Genomic DNA, 18001 nt, shown 5'->3' on the forward strand with positions numbered 1-18001 from the left:
TCCTTACTTGTTGTTTATTTAGATTTGATCAACCACTACAAATACATACAGTGGTCTTATACCCATCTACACACAAATCTCACTATTTATATCAATGCACAAGCAACGCTAACAATCAAACTGTTCTATTTAGAGGTCACATTGTTGGACACACACAAGTAGATTAAAATAAACTTTATTTAAAGGAAAGAAAGCTTCAAAGAAAAATTTGTAAACGGAAATAAAATAATTTTTAATATTTTCCAAATATTATCACATGATTTTCCGACAGCATTCTAGAAGCCCAAAAAGTAATATAGGGAGATCGGTCTATCTGATGGCTATATCAAAACACCATTTTTGGCACACCCCTTTATGGTGCTAAAATACCTCTAGATTTCCAATTTCAGGCAAATTGGATAATAACTACGGATTCTAGAAGCCCAAGAAGTAATATCTGGAGATCGGTCTATATGGGGGCTACACCAAAACATGCACCGATACCCACCATTTTCGGCACACCTCTTTATTGTTCTAAAATACCTCTAGATTTCCAATTTCAGGCAAATTCGATAAAAACTACGGATTCTATAAGCCCATGACCCCAAATCGGGAGATCGGTATAAATGGGGGCTATACCAAAACATCAATCTATAGTCACCATTTTTGGCACACCCCTTTCTGGTGCTAAAATACCTCTAGATTTCCAATTTGAGGCAAGTTGGATAAAAACTACGGTTTCTATAAGCCCAAGAGTAAAATCTGGAGATCGGTCTATATGGGGGCTATACCAAAACATGGTTCGAAGCCCAACATTTTCAGCACACCTCTTTAGTGTTTTAAAATAACTCTATATTTCCAATTTCAGGCAAATTCGATAAAAACTACGGATTCTATAAGCCCAAGACCCCAAATCGGGAGATCGGTCTATATGGGGGCTATACCCAAACATCAACCTATAGTCACCATCTATGGCACACCCCTTTATGGTGCTAAAATACCTCTAAATTTCCATTTTCAGGCGAATTGGATAGAAACTACGGTTTCTATAAGCACAAGACCCCAAATTGGGAGACCGGTTGGGGGTATGGGGACTATATCAAAAGCTGAACCGATATAGCCCATCTTCGGACATGACCAGCCTGCAGACAAAAGACAAGTTCGTGCAAATTTTCAGCACAATTGCTTCATTATTGAAGACTGTAGCGTGATTACAACAGACAGATGGACGGACATGTTATATATGTTATATATATATATATATATATATATATATATATATATATATATATATATATATATATATATATATATATATATATATATATATATATATATATATATATATATTTATATATATATATATATATATATATATATATATATATATATATATATATATATATATATATATATATATATATATATATATATATATATATATATATATATATATATATATATATATATATATATATATATAGTCGCAAATCGATATTTCGATGTGTTACAAATGGAATGACAAAGTTATTATACCCTCGTCACCATTCTATGGTGGTGCGTATAAAAATTGTTCCATGTCGGTTCATAATTTTATATAGCCCTCATATTAAACGGATACCCAGATTTTACCTCTAGGGTATCATGGAGAAGTAACTTTCATTCAAACCGGTTGATTATCAATTAGTAAGGGTTCTTCATGATTTCTAACCACCACCACAAAATGAGAAACAAATCGTATATAAAATTGAAACATATACTCGTATATAACTGTCACAATTCAGTTTTATGATGACGACACCAAAAGCGATTTCATCAAAGCATATACTTATATATATATATTTTTTTTTTTAAATCCAATCCCTTTCAATTATAAGAACTCCAACTATTCAAATCATATTATGGCAAATTAAATGTGGGTACTGTAGGTGTTGGAGGAACGGTGGATGCAGAAAGTTTTGAGAATTGAGTTGTCATTGTGAAACCACTTTTATGGGATCTTCCCGATGTGTTCTTGATACCAAATCTAGAAATAACAAAACAAGGAAAAGTTAATGCATGACGATACTAAGACTACAGCATATTGTACTTACCTAGCTTTAATTAGAACGATAACCTTCTGTCTCATTATGAATAGGAAAAATATCAATACACCCTGGGAGGCATTGCATATATCGGTTAAAACAAATATATAATCGGCCCAGGGGTAATCCCTTAGGCAATAGGAGATAATGTCAGTTATCCATGATACACCCATAATCAGGAAAAGGCGCATGATCACAATTATACTGTAAAGAAGAAAATGAAAATGAATCAAAACATTATATATGTGCAACGTGTAAATTTATGTTCTAGTCTTATAAAGAACTTTTATTGAAAACATTTTTATACCCTCCATCATTGGATGGGGGTATATTAACTTTGTCATTCCGTTTATAACACATCGAAATATTGCTCTAAGACCCCATAAAGTATATATATTCTGGGTCGTGGTGAAATTCTGAGTCGATCTAAGCATGTCCGTCCGTCCGTCCGTCCGTCTGTTGAAATCACGCTAACTTCCGAACGAAACAAGCTATCGACTTGAAACTTGGCACAAGTAGTTGATATCGATGTAGGTCGGATGGTATTGAAAATGGGCCATATCGGTCCACTTTTACGTATAGCTCCCATATAAAGGGACCCTCAGATTTGGCTTGTGGAGCCTCTAACAGAAGCCTATTTCATCCGATCCGGCTGAAATTTGGTATATGGTGTTGGTATATGGTCTCTAACAACCATGCAAAAATTGGTCCACATCGGCCCGTAATTATATATAGCCCCCATATAAACCGATCCCCAGATTTGGCTTGCGGAGCCTAAAAGAGAAGTAAATTTCATCCGATCCAGCTGAAATTTGGTACATGATGTTGGTTCATAATCATGGTTGCCACTAGTGCCAAAAAAAATCTACCAAAATTTTATTTCTAGAGAAAATTTTGTTAAAATTTTATTCGGTTCATAATAAAATTTTCATCATTGTCAAAATTTTGTTTCTATAGAAAATTATGTCAAAATTTTATTTATATAGAAAATTATGTCAAAATTTTATTTCTATAGAAAATTTTGTTCAAATTTTATTCGGTTCATAATCATGGTTACCGCTCAAGCCAAAAATAATCTACCAAGATTTTATTTCTATAGAAAATTTTGTCAAAAGTTTATTTCTATAGAAAATTTTGTTAAAATTTTATTTCTGTAGAAATTTCATCCGATGAGGCTGAATTGTGGTACATGATGTTGGTATATGGTCTCTAAAAACCATGCAAAAATTGGTCCACATCGATCCATAATTATATATAGACCCCATATAAACCGATCTCCAGATTTTGCTTGCGAAGCCTCAAAGAGAAGCAAATTGTATCCGATCCGGCTGAAATTTGGTAAATGGTATTGGTATATGGTCTCTAACAACCGTGCAAAAATTGGTCCACATCGGTCCATAATTATATATAGCGCCCATATAAACCGATCCCCAGATTTGGGTTGCGGAGCCTCAAAGAGAAGCAAATTTCATCCGATCCGGCTGAAATTTGGTACATGGTATTGGTATACGGTCTCTAACAACCATGCAAAAATTGGCCCACATCGGTTCACAATTATATATAGCCCCCATATAAAACGTTCTCCAGATTTGACCTCCGGAGCCTCTTGGAGGAGCAAAATTCATTCGATCCGGTTCAAATTAGGAACGTGGTGTTAGTATATGGTCGCTAACAACCATACCAAAATAGGTCCAATCACACAAAAATTGGTCCATATCGGTTCATAATCATGGTTGCCACTAGAGCCAAAAATAATCTACCAAAATTTTATTTCTATAGAAAATTTTGTCAAAATTTTATTTCTAGAGAAAATTTTGTTAAAATTTTATTCGGTTCATAATAAAATTTTCATCATTGTCAAAATTTTATTTCTATAGAAAATTATGTCAAAATTTTATTTCTATAGAAAATTTTGTTCAAATTTTATTCGGTTCAAAAGTTTATTTCTATATAAAATTTTGTTAAAATTTTATTTCTGTAGAAATATTTGTCGAAAGTTTCTTTCTATAGAAAATTTTTATTTCTATAGAAAATTTTGTGAAAATTTTATTTCTGTAGAAAATTTTGTTAAAATTTTATTTCTGTAGAAAATTTTGTCAAAATTGTATGTCTACTTTGTCAAACTGAATTATATACGTATTGGATCGATCTTTTTTGATTTAATATATCCACATATGGACTTACATACAATTTTGAAGATGGTGTTAGGAGGTTTTAAGATACCTGGCGATCGGCAAGCGTTACCGCAACTTAAGTAATTCGATTGTGGATGGCAGTGTTTAGAAGAAGTTTCTACGCAATCCATGATGGAGGGTACATAAGCTTCGAACTGGCCGAACTTACGGCCGTATATACTTGTTTTTCTTATTTTATCTACACTTTTGTACGTTACTAAAATACATAAATTAAATCTTTACTTAACGTTTACTTTGACAGAAAATACATACTTAAATTTTTAGTCATAGAAAATATTTATATGTGCAAAATTATATTTTAGCTATATATGTCAAAACAAAACAAGTATACGATGGCGGTTCGGAAACTTCTTAGCATATCTATGAAAGAGAATACTTAGTTTTTCAAAAATATTTTTTTTTCAACGAATTTCAGATGATTATATTGAAATAATCATCTGAAATTCGTTGATTTTAGCCATTGTTAAAACACTCTTGTACGCTGGTGCGTTACCGCAACCCAAGTAATTTGAATGTGGATGGCAGTATTTAGAAGAAGTTTCTACGAATCCATGGTGGAGGGTACATAAGCTTCGGCCTGACCGAACTTACGGCCGTTTATATTTGTTTTTGTTTTTTTTTTTTTTGCAGTTTCCTAAATTTCTTTATTCTAATGAACTTCCAAGGCACAACTTCTAAGGCAATGCAAAGCATCAAAAACTGATGTACTTCCGACCTATGACAAGCCCATATAAAATTCATTGGCGATGCTCCAATTTTGCACTACTTCCGGATCACAAATTGCGGATCCAATCTACTTTTTGGAAGCTCTTTTTATACCCACCACCATAGAATGGTGACGGGGGTATAATAACCCAGCAAAAAAATTTGGAAGTTCTTCCAAAGGCACAACTTTAAAAACACTTCCAGAAGATGCACTCCCAATGATGTTCTTTATTTTAACTACCCAGGAAGTTCTTTTAATTCAATTTTTTAAAACTTGGTTTTTTCATACTTTTAATGGGTAGCTTTAACTTTGTTTGTTTCAAATACGTTAAAAACAGAGTAAGAATTCATAAAATGGTTCAAATCATTTAAATTTTGTGGAAAAAATGCTTAATCCAATTTGAAAAAATTGTGAATTTTTGAAAATATTTGAGGTCAAACGTTTCCGTCAGGCATTAGAAACCATTAAAAGTTATAAAAAATTATAAAAATTGTTTATTTGCACTGAAAAAAATATTGTCGTGAAGTCAAAGATTTTATGTCTTTAAAATATGAATACAAATTTTGCTTAGCATAGAAGACGCATTTCCCTAAAATAAAGTTATTTTCCTTGTCCAAAAGTCGATAAACTTTTGAATGAAGTCGTATTGTCCTTATAATTAAGTGATTTGACTTAAAAATGGGTATCTTAACATGAAAGAAAACATTTATAGGCTAAGGTCAACCTGACTTTAATAATTCAGAAATTTTTTTTAAATTTAATGAAATTGTCTTTAAATTTGTTGTTTTTCAAAACTTTATTTTAAAGAAGTTTTTTACTTCAAACATAGCATAATTTCTACTGGAAGTCGAGTCCTAATTTGGAAAATAAAGTTGCCGTTAACTCATATGAAGAAAAAAAGCTGAGAAAGCGAAAAATTAAAATTTGCTTCCTAGAAGCAAGTACACAAAACCTAAATTTAAAGGAAATTGTGTCTTAAAAGTATCCTAACTTGTATTCTCCGCTTCTTTGGCTCGGAATCAATACCAAATTTTTTAAAATAAAGACAAAATCTTTGGAACCGAGTATGCTTTTTTTTCAGTGTGACAAACTATCACAGAATTTTTTAATTTACATCCAAAACATTGAATTCGGATCACACCTAAAGAAGTGATGCAAATTTAGTGCACCGGCTGTTTAAATGAAGGACTTCCGTCCTATGACAAGCCCATGTTAAATTCATCGCTTCTGCGTCAATTTTGCACCACTTCCGGATCCAAAAAGAACATTTTCATTACTTTTTTGGAGACGCTTTTTTTGCTGGGAAGTTTGTCATTCCGTTTGTAACACATCGAAATATCGATTTCCGAGTATATAAAGTATATATATTCTTGATCAGGGAGAAATTCTAAGACGATATAACGATGTCCGTCTGTCTGTCTGTTGTAATCACGCTACAGTCTTCAATAATGAAGCAATCGTGCTGAAATTTTGCACAAGCTCGTCTTTTGTCTGCAGGCATGTCAAGTTCGAAGATGGGCTATATCGGTCCAGGTTTTTATATAGTCCCCATATAAACCGACCTCCCGATTGTATTTCTTGGGCTTATAGAAACCGCAGTTTTTATTCAATTTACCTGAAATTGGAAACCTAGAGGTATTGTAGGACCACAAATACGTGTGCCAAAAATGGTGAGTATCGGTCCATGTTTTGGTATGGTCCCCACATAAAACGACCTCCCGATTTGGGGTCTTGGGCTTATAGAAACCGTAGTTTTTATCCAATTTGTCTGAAATTGGAAATCTAGAGGTATTTTAGGACCATAAAGAGGTGTGCCGAAAATGGTGACTATCGGTCCATATTTTGGTATAGCCCCCATATAGACCGATCTCCCGATTTGGGGTCTTGGGCTTATAGAAACCGCAGTTTTTATTCAATTTACATAAAATTGCAAACCTAAAGGTATTGTAGGACCACAAATACGTGTGCCAAAAATGGTGAGTATCGGTCCATGTTTTGGTATGGTCCCCACATAAAACGACCTCCCGATTTGGGGTCTTGGGCTTATAGAAACCGTAGTTTTTATCCAATTTGTCTGAAATTTGAAATCTAGAGGTATTTTATGACCATAAAGAGGTGTGCCGAAAATGGTGAGTATCGGTCCATATTTTGGTATAGCCCCCATATAGACCGATTCCCCGATTTTGCTTCTTGTGCTTCTAGAATCCGAAGTTTTTATCCTATTTGTCTGAAATTGGAAATCTAGAGGTATTTTCGGGTCATAAAGAGGTGTGCCGAAAACGGTGAGTATCGGTCCATATTTTAGTATAGCCCCCATAAGAATGATCTCTCGATTTAACTCCTTGGGTTTCTAGAAACCGTTTTTTTATCCGATTGGCTTGAAATTGTAAATATTCTGGTATTTTAGGCTCACAAAAACGTGTATCGGATTAAGTTTTTATCGGTCCATTTGGTAATGCCTCCATATAGACCGACTTCACTTCTTGAGGGTGTAGAACGCGCACTGATCATGAAAATTGCTGGAAACTCAATGTAAAATTTCCAGATTTTACTTCTACAAATTTAAGATTTCAAATCAAGACGTTATTTTATAATTTTCTTGCACACTTACAAGAGATGTTAATGGTTCCTCTAAAACTCAAACAAAAATGGTTCTTATAAATCCAGAATGTGATATAATCCTCATAGGTGAAATCTTTAAATTTATCTTCGGGAAGTGTCCTCAAGCCCTCCTGAAATTTCAAAGGAAATCCTAATATTTGGTTCATGGTGGTGGGTATTTAAGATTCGGCCCGGCCGAACTTAGTGCTGTATATACTTGTTTTTGCTGGGTTGATACTCACTTTTCACGAAAATTTTCCTCTCGTGTTGTCATCTTAGAAACGTTCCTTTTAACATTATAAATCAGCAAGGTCAAATGTATAAATGCTCCTATGTTGAAGATCATAATAAATAAATTTGGTACATAGAAATAGATAGCAGCAGACCATCGTCTAGCTAAAATGAGAAAATAATTTTAAACAAATTTACTATTTGCCCATGAAGATTTCGAAAAATTGTCTATTTCGTTACATACTATCCAACCAGCATATATCCAAGCCAATGCCTGGCGTATAGTTTTCCTCAATCATATCGGATTGTTGGGCCCATATGGAAATTATTGTGAATAGACCAGCAATACCCCAAGCATACAGTGAATAAGCAATGAAACGAAGTGCATTTTCTTGACTATCATTATAATCCAAATTGAATTCTTTGAAATTTCTCCACATGTCAAAGCAAAGAACATTCAACCATAGATACATGGACATGAAGAAAAAGTATCCGGTAAAACCTGCAAAAGAAAATAGTTCTCTTAAAGGAAATCGAAACAAACGTTAGTTCTTTTAGAGGTCACAGAAAAGCTATCACCAAAATATTTTCAATTAACAAGCTGACTGAAGTTTTCAAAATGAACACACAAAAAAAATCAATCACGAAATTAATTGAGACAATTAATTTTTTAATTGAAATGTCTTCGATCACGAAAATGATAGTATCAATCACAGTTTTACTTGGACACAAAAAATATTTGATTAAAAAATTAATAGATTTCATCAGCAAATTTCTATTAATTTTTTAATGGAAAAATTAATTGATATTGATTGCAAATCGCAATTATTTTTTTTTATTAAAAACACAACTAAATTCAATTAATTTCTTAATTGACTTAGTCTTCCGAGTTTGATTAAGTTGTTAATTGTATCAATAAACTTTTTAATTAAAAATTTTAAAATTTTCAATCATGACTTAATTAATTTAATGTTTCTATCTTGATAAAAAGGTGATAAACTTTTTAATTGGAAGTATTTTGATGATATTTATCTTAAATCAAATTAAAAAATAAAATAAATGATTGAAAATTTTATTTTAAATTTATTGATTAAAAATTATTATATATGTATTGTTTATTTTATTTCATTGACTATAATTAATGAACTACAAACAAAAACGATATAAAAATTATTAAAATATCATTTTTCCCAATTAACAGTTTAATTAAATAAAAAATATTTCGAATTAAAAAAATCCAACTATTTGTGGTCGGAAAATTCATCAGCAGATTTTGACTTTTAAGATCTTGCACGAAAATTAAAAAAATACAAGTAAAGTCGGGCGGGGCCGACTATATTATACCCTGCACCACTTTGTAGATCTAAATTTTCGATACCATATCCCATCCGTCAAATGTGTTGGGTGTTATATATAAAGGTTTGTCCCAAATACATACATTTAAAAATATCACTCCATTTGGACAGAATTTGGATAGACTTTTACAAAATCTATAGACTCAAAATTTAAGTTGGCTAATGCACTAGGGTGGAGCACAATTTTAGTAAAAACAAGTAAGGAAAGTCTAAAGTCGGGCGGGGCCGACTATATTATACCCTGCACCACTTTGTAGATCCAAATTTTCGATGCCATATCACATCCGCCAAATGTGTTTGGGGCTATATATAAAGGTTTGTCCCAAATACATATATTTAAATATCACTCGATCTGGACAGAATTTGATAGACTTCTACAAAATGTATAGACTCAAAATTTAAGTCGGCTAATGCACTAGGATGGAACACAATGTTAGTAAAATAATATGGGAAAATATTTAAATCTGAAACAATTTTAAGGAAACGTCGCAAAAGTTTAATTATGATTTATCGCTCGATATATATGTATTAGAAGTTTAGGAAAATTAGAGTCAGTTTTACAACTTTTCGACTAAGCAGTGGCGATTTTACAAGGAAAATGTTGGTATTTTGACCATTTTTGTCGAAATCAGAAAAACATATATATGGGAGCTATATCTAAATCTGAACCGATTTCAATCAAATTTGGCACACATGACTATATTACTAATTGTACTCCTAGTGCAAACTTTCAACCACATTGGGCCAAAACTCTGGCTTCTGGGGCCATATAAGTCCATATCGGGCGAAAAATATATACGGAAGCTATATCTAAATCTGAACCGATTTCAATCAAATTTGGCGCACATGACTATACTACCAATTGTACTCCTTGTGCAAAATGTCAAGCTAATCGGTATAAAACTCTGGCTTCTGGGTCCATACAAATGCATATCGGGCGAAAGATATATATGGGAGCTATATCTAAATATAAATCGATTTCAACCAAATTTAGCCCGCATGGCTACAATGCTAAATCTTCTCCCTGTGCAAAATTTCAACCAAATTGGGCCAAAACTCTGGCTTTTAGGACCATATTAGTCCATATCGGGCGAAAGATATATATGGGAGCTATATCTAAATCTATACCGATTTCAATCAAATTTTGCACACTTGACTATACGACTAAATGTTATGTTTGTACAAAATTTCAAGGAAATCGGCATAAAACTCTGACTGCTGGGTCCATATTAGTGCATATCGGGCGAAAGATATATGTGTGAGCTATATCTAAATCTGAACCGATTTCTTCCAAATTTGGTTGAAATTTTGCACAGGGAGTAGAATTAGCATTGCAGCTATGCGTGCCAAATTTGGTTGAAATCGGTTCAGATTAAGATATATCTCCCATATATATGTTTTTCTGATTTCGACAAAAATGGTCACAATACCAACATTTTCCTTGTAAAATCGCCACTGCTTAGTCGAAAAGTTGTAAAACTGACTCTAATTTTCCTAAACTTCTAACACATATATATTGAGCGATAAATCATAAATAAACTTTTACGAAGTTTCCTTAAGATTGCTTCAGATTTAAATGTTTCCCATATTTTTTACTAAAATTGTGTTCCACCCTAGTACATTAGCCAACTTAAATGTTGAGTCTATAGATTTTAAAAAAGTCTATCAAATTCTGTCCAAATCGAGTGATGTTTAAATGTATGTGTTTGGGACATACCTTTACATATAGCCCCCAACACATTTGACGGATGTAATAATATGGTATCGAAAATTTAGATCTACAAAGTGGTGCAGGGTATAATATAGTCCGCCCCGCCCGACTTTAGACTTTCCTTACTTGTTGTAATTAATTTAATCATTTAATTTTTTCTTGAATATTTTTCGAATACATTTAAGATATTAAAAATTTGTTCTAAAAAATCGTTGTGCCTACCACTTACCAAGAGTACTACACACTATGAAGCCCCATCGTGTCCCATCTATGTTGATGAAACTTATTATGGAGTATGAGACGAGCATTGACACAAGATAACATATCTGCATTTTACCGGTGAAATTTGTACGCAATTTCTTAACAAACAAATAAATCAGTATGGTTGGTATCAAAAATATCACAGACGCTGCCATACCTGTAAATGTAAAGAGTGAACAGATTCAGGATTATTTGGAGCAATTATATCGTCTGTTTAGTTTATAGGCAAACAAATGTAATATAAACATGTATCTACAGTACTAAATTCGGCCGGGCCGAATCTTAAATACCCACCACCATGAATCAAATATAATAGTTTCCTTTCAAAATTTCAGGGGGGTTTGATGACAGATATTTTCCCAAGCAGATCAGTTCAGCCAGTACGCTTCGCACAGATAAATGTAAAGATTTTATCGATGAAGACTAGATCAGATTCTGAATTTATAAGAACCCTTTTTGGAGGCCTTACCAAATGGACCGATAAAACTAAATCATATACACTTTGTTATGGGTCTAAAATGCCAGTATATTTTCAATTTGTGGCAAATCGGATAATAACTACAATTTCTGGAAACACTAGGAGTTAAATTTTTTTCTGAGTGTATATATATGTTTTTTTTTCTGAGTGTATATATATATGTATATGGGTATATAAACCTTTATACAGCTTCCAAAATAATTGAATGGTTTTTGGGTTTTTACTATTTTCTTTGAAGCAATGTCTATCTTTAAAATGTATTCTATTTTTAATCATTTTGTGGATATACTAAATATGAATTTAGATTAAACATACTAGTGTTCATACATACTCACTATATGTATTCAAAGTCATTTGAATCGATACTTCAGTCTTGATGGGGCAACTCATGGGAATTAGCTCATAGGGTTTCGAAAGATTTCGACGATATGGTGCGATACAATAACTGAATGTTTCAAGCTCTGCATAATCTGGTAAGACTATATCCTTTTCATCGAGAACTGATAAAACACCATTCTAAGTAAAGAAAAAAGAAATATTATAGAATTTAAACATTTTCTAAACAAATTTTTATTTAATGCTAAAAATGTTCTTTTTTTGTCGTGAACGTCCACAGCAAAAACTCTCATTATCAAATATCCAAAATATGACAGATACATGAAACTAAAAAATATTTTACATATTATTACAATGTTTTCCTAATTAAAAAAAAAAAAAAAAAAAACAAGTATATACGGTCGTAAGTTCGGCCAGGCCGAATCTTATGTACCCTCCACCATGGATTGCGTAGAAACTTCTACGAAAGACTGTCATCCACAAATTTCAACTCACTCGGATGAAATTTGCTCCTCCAAAATCAAATCTCGGGATTGGTTTATATGGGGGCTATAATGATTATGGGCTGATATGGACCACTTTTGGCATGGTTGTTAAATATCATATACTACCACCACGTACGAAATTTCAACCAGATCGGATGAATTTTGCTTTTCCAAAAGGCACCGGAGGTCAAATCTGGCGATCGGTTTATATGGGAGCTATATATAATTATGGACTGATAGGAACCAATTCCTGCATGGTTGTTGGATACCATATACTAACATCACATACTCCGGATACTCAGCCGGATCGGATGAAATTTGCTTCTCTTAGAGGCTCTGCAAGCCAAATTTGGGGGGTCCGTTTATATGGGGGCTATACGTAAAAGTGGACCATTATGGCCCATTTGCAATACCATCCGATCTACATCAATAACAACTACTTGTGCCAAATTTTAAGTCGATAGCTTGTTTCGGTCGGAAGTTTGCGTGATTTCAACAGACGGACGGACGGACATGCTCAGATCGACTCAGAATTTCACCACGACCCAGAATATATATACTTTATGGGGTCTTAGATTAATATTTCGATGTGTTACAAACGGAATGGCAAAGTTAATATACCCCCATCCTATGGTGGAGGGTATACAAATAATTATTAACATTCCAACAAAAAACGAGCTTCCAAAAACGTAGTTTGGATCCCCAATTTGTGACCCGGAAGTACTGCAAACTTGGATCATTTCCAATGAATTTTACATGGGCTTGTCATAGGATAGAAGTACTCCACTTTTGGATCCTTTGCATTGCTTTAGAAGTTGTACCTTCGAAGTTCATTTTGATGAAGAAATTTAAAAAACGAAAAAAAAAACAAAAATTTTTTTTCCAATTTCACTTTTTATTTTTATCAGTATTTTTTGTTACACTTTTATTTTCTTATTATCCAATTTTTACAAATTGAAAAACTTCTTCGCTTCCACCGGCGGTTGAACCTATTTTTGTATAAATATATTTTTCCATTCGATTAGGTTAGGTTAGGTTATGTGGCAGCCATAAGCGTAGGAAGGCCTCTGGGGAGGGGGCTTAGACCCCCCCAGAAAAATTTTAGCCCCCCCCAGAATTTGAAAACCTATTTACGATTTTCCATTTTTATAAAAAATAAACAAACCCAGCCAAAAAAGCGTCGCCAAAAAAGTAATGAAAATGATCTTTTTGGATCCGGAAATGGTGCAAAACTGGCGAAGAAGCGATGAATTCAACATGGGTTTGTCATAGGACGGAAGTCCTCCATTTCAACAGCCGTTGCACTGAATTTGCATCACTTTTTTAGGTGTGATCCGAATTCAATTTTTTGAATGTAAATTAAAAATTCTGTTATATTTTGTCAAATAAATAATTTTTATAATTTTTAATGGATTCTAATGCTTGTCGGAAACGTTTGACCTCAAATATTTTCAAAAATTCACAAGTTTTTCAGATTGGATTTAGAATTTTTTTCGACAAAATTTAATTTATTTGTACCATTTTATGAATTCTTACTTCGTTTTTAAGGTATTTGAAACAAAAAAGTTAAAATTTCCCATTAAAAGTATGAAAAAGTATGAAGTTATAAAAAATTGAATTTAAAGAACTTCCTGAGTAGTTAAAATAAAGAACATCATTGGGAGTACATCTTCTGGAAGTGCTTTTAATGTTGTGCCTTTGGAAGAACTTCCAAATTTTTTTGCTGGGAAATGTGTGGAATTACTTTTACTTGCTTTATGATAAATTAATTTTCGAGTTGTTTTGATGTCAATTTTTTTTTATACATTTTTATGAAATAAAACATTAATTGAAATATAAATAAATGAAATATAAATTTTTAGCTAGGGGATTTTTAGCTAGGAAAATTGTCTAGCTACGCTAATGGTGGCAGCCCGATGTATCAGGCTCACTTAGACTATTCAGTCCATTGTGATACCACAGTGGTGAACTTCTCTCTTATCGCTGAGTGCTGCCCGATTCCATGTTAAGCTCAATGACATTTTTCCATTAAAAATCAACAAAAAATTTGAAATTATCGTAATTTGCAAAACCTTCTCAAAAGAACATACATGGAAGTAAAAAAGTCAAACGGCACAGGTTCAAATCCCAGCGGGGATGCATTTTTATACCCTCTACCATAGGATGGGGGGGTATATTATCTTTGTCATTCCGTTTGTAACACATCGAAATATTGCTCTAAGAGCCCATAAAGTATAAATATTCTGGGTCGTGGTGAAATTCTGAGTCGATCTAAACATGTCCGTCCGTCCGTCTGTTGAACTCACGCTAACTTCCGAACGAAACAAGCTAAAGGGTGATACGTTCAAAATTTGGTCAAGGGAAAACGCGTGTAAATCGGTGAAATCGTTTATTTAAAAAATCAAATTAAATTTCTTTTTCAAGTTCAATTAGTATAAAATTCAGGAAAAATATTCAGTTAGGATTTCGCTTTTCCAAATCCGAATTGCCGGGCCTCACGCTTGACACCTGTCATCAGATTTTGTACAGCCACCTTGTCCACTTTCTTCGCCGCAGAAAGCCAGTTTGCCTTGAACTGCTGCTCGTCCTTAGCAGTTTTTTTGGTCTTCTTTAGGTTCCGCTTGACAATAGCCCAGTATTTCTCAATTGGGCGGAGCTCTGGCGTGTTGGGAGGGTTCTTGTCCTTGGGAACCACCTGCACGTTGTTGACGGCGTACCACTCCATGGCCTTTTTACCGTAATGGCAAGATGCCATATCCGGCCAAAACAGTACGGAACAACCGTGTTTCTTCAGGAAAGGCAGCAGACGTTTATTCAAACACTCTTTCACGTACATTTCTTGGTTGACAGTCCCGGAAGCTATGAAAATGATGCTTTTCAAGCCACAGGTACAGATGGCTTGCCAAACCAGATATTTCTTTGCGAACTTTGACAGTTTTATGTGCTTGAAAATATCTGCTACCTTTCCCCTTCCTTTTGCCGTATAAAACTCCTGTCCCGGAAGCTGCTTGTAGTCGGCTTTGACGTAGGTTTCGTCGTCCATTACCACGCAGTCAAACTTCGTCAGCATCGTCGTGTACAGCCTCCGGGATCGCGCTTTGGCCGTCGTATTTTGTTTATCATCGCGATTTGGAGTCACTACCTTCTTGTAAGTCGATAGTCCGGCTCGTTTTTTGGCTCGATGCACGGTTGTAGACGATACACCCAGCTTATTTGCGGCATCTCGGAGAGAGAGGTTAGGGTTTCGCTTGAAACTACCGGCAACTCTCTTTGTCGTCTCAGCGGCTTCCGGTTTTCGATTTCCCCCCGATCTAGACTTCCTGGCTGTCGACAAACGTTCCCCAAACACTTTAATTACATTTGTAACGGTTGATTTGGCAACTTTTAGCGATTTTGCCAGCTTTGCGTGCGAGTAGCTCGGATTTTCGCGATGCGCGAGCAAAATTTTGATACGCTGCTCTTCTTGCTTGGACAGCATTTTAACAACTGAAGAGTGAATTCCAAAATCAAAATAGGAGCAACACACACACACACACCTTCAAAATGAGGGGTGTTCAGGTTTTTTAAATGCAAAATTGAAAGAAATACGTCAAGTTTATATTGACCAAATTTTGAGCGTATCACCCTTTATCGACTTGAAACTTGGCACAAGTGGGCCTTTCGGACCACTTTTACGTATAGCCCCCATAGAAACCGACGTTCAGATTTGGCTTGCGGAGCCTCTAAGAGAAGGAAATTTCATCCGATCCGACTGAAATTTGGTACATGGTGTTAGTATATGGTCTCTAATAACCATGCCAAAATTGGTCCGTATCGATCTATATTATATAGTCCCCAAATAAACCGATCCCCAATCACAGAAAAATCACGATTTCCACTCGAGCCAAAAATAATCTACCAAATTTTATTGCCATAGAAAATTTTGTCAAAATTTTATTTCTATAGAAAATTTTGTCAAAATGTTATTTCTATAGAAAATTTTGTCAACATTTTATGTCTTTAGGAAATTTTGTCAAAATATAATGTCTATACAAAATTTTGTCAAAATTTTATTTCTATAGAAAATTTTGGCAAAATGTTATTTCTATAGGAAATTTATGAAGCATTTCATAGTTTGAGAGGAATATTTTGCAAAATCTTCCAAAACATCAAGAATTTTACTAATCTACCAAACAGTAAAAAATCTGCCATTTTTGGTAGACTCGTGTTCATAATTTTTGTATCCCCCATATAAAGCGACCCCCATATTTCAATTCTGGCTCTATAATTACCGCGCAAAAGTTCATATCGGTTCGTTCGTTCGTTTCTTCCCTATATATACCGGTCAAGAATTGAATATATACGTATTTAATCGACCTTTTTTTTCTACTATATATCCCGCATGGACTAGCTTACAATGTAGAAGATGATGTTAAGAAGATTTAAGATGCCTTGCCATCGGCCGCAACACACACAAAAATATTTTTCTGATTCAATCACGAAATTAATTGATCCAATTAATTTTTTAATTGAAATGTCTTCAATCACAGAAATAATAATATCAATTAAAAAATTAATTGATCCAATTAAAAAATAATTATATATAGCCCCCATATAAATCGATTCCCAGATTTGTCCTCCGGAGCCTCTTGGAGGAGCAAAATTCATCCGATCCGGTTGAAATTTGGAACATGGTGTTAGAATGTGGTCTCTAACAAACACGCAAGAATTGGTCCATATCGGTCCATAATTATATATAGCCCCCATATAAACCGTTCCCCAGATTTGATCTCCGGAGCCTCTTGGAGGAGCAAAATTCATCCGATCCGGTTGAAATTTGCAAAGTGGTGTTAGTATAAGGCCGCTAATATACATGCCAAAATTGGTCCATATCGGTCTATAGTTATATATAGCCGATCCCCAATCACACAAAAATTGGTCCATATCGGTTCATATTCATGGTTGCCACTCGAGCCAAAAATAATCTACCAACATTTTATTTTTATAGAAAACATTGTCAAAATATTATTTCTATAGAAAATTTTGTCAAAATTTTATTTCTATAGAAAATTTTGTCAAAATTTTATTTCTAAAGAAAATTTTGTCAAAATTTTATTTCTAAAGAAAATTTTGTCAAAATTTTATTTCTATAGAAAATTTTGTCAAAATTTTATTTCTACAGAAAATTTTTTCCAAATTTTACTTTTATAGAAAAGTTATAGGAAGTTTTAAGATACCTTGCCATTGGCAAGTGTTACCGCAACCCAAGTAATTCGATTGCGGATGACAGTCTTCAGTAGAAGCTTCTACCATGGTGGAGGGTACATAAACTTCGGCCTGGCCGAACTTACGGCCGTATATACTTGTTTTTGCTGGATTTATTAATATACCGCAAAAGAGAATGAATGGTCGCTGTTTTGTCGGTGTACTTTCTTCCGGAACGAAATTTTAGACAAACGAAATTCGACTTTGTCAAATAACCTGAATTTGATCACAAGTGTTACAACGATTATTTCCATCTATTCGTTTTATTTTTAAAGAACATTTCTTTGTCTAAGAAAAAAGAAAGAAAACTCTTCCTTCAGTGTAATGACATTGCA

At 33.7% G+C, this 18001-nt stretch overlaps 1 protein-coding gene across 1 annotated transcript in view; it reads right to left on the reverse strand.

Moving 5' to 3' along the window:
* Nucleotides 1-1869: 1869 nt before the first annotated feature.
* Nucleotides 1870-18001, reverse strand: part of LOC142235975 (uncharacterized) — a 123165-nt gene continuing 107033 nt past the window's right edge. The window contains exons 21-26 of the mRNA XM_075307226.1: nt 11937-12117; nt 11092-11280; nt 8041-8298; nt 7808-7961; nt 2073-2267; nt 1870-2005 (exon numbers count right to left, since the gene is read on the reverse strand). Coding sequence (XP_075163341.1) covers nt 1879-2005; nt 2073-2267; nt 7808-7961; nt 8041-8298; nt 11092-11280; nt 11937-12117 — 1104 coding nt within the window. The 3' untranslated portion in view covers nt 1870-1878. The remainder of the gene's footprint in view (nt 2006-2072; nt 2268-7807; nt 7962-8040; nt 8299-11091; nt 11281-11936; nt 12118-18001) is intronic.

This window comes from Haematobia irritans, chromosome 4, assembly GCF_050003625.1.
Source record: "Haematobia irritans isolate KBUSLIRL chromosome 4, ASM5000362v1, whole genome shotgun sequence".
Classification (NCBI taxonomy): Eukaryota; Metazoa; Arthropoda; class Insecta; order Diptera; family Muscidae; genus Haematobia; species Haematobia irritans.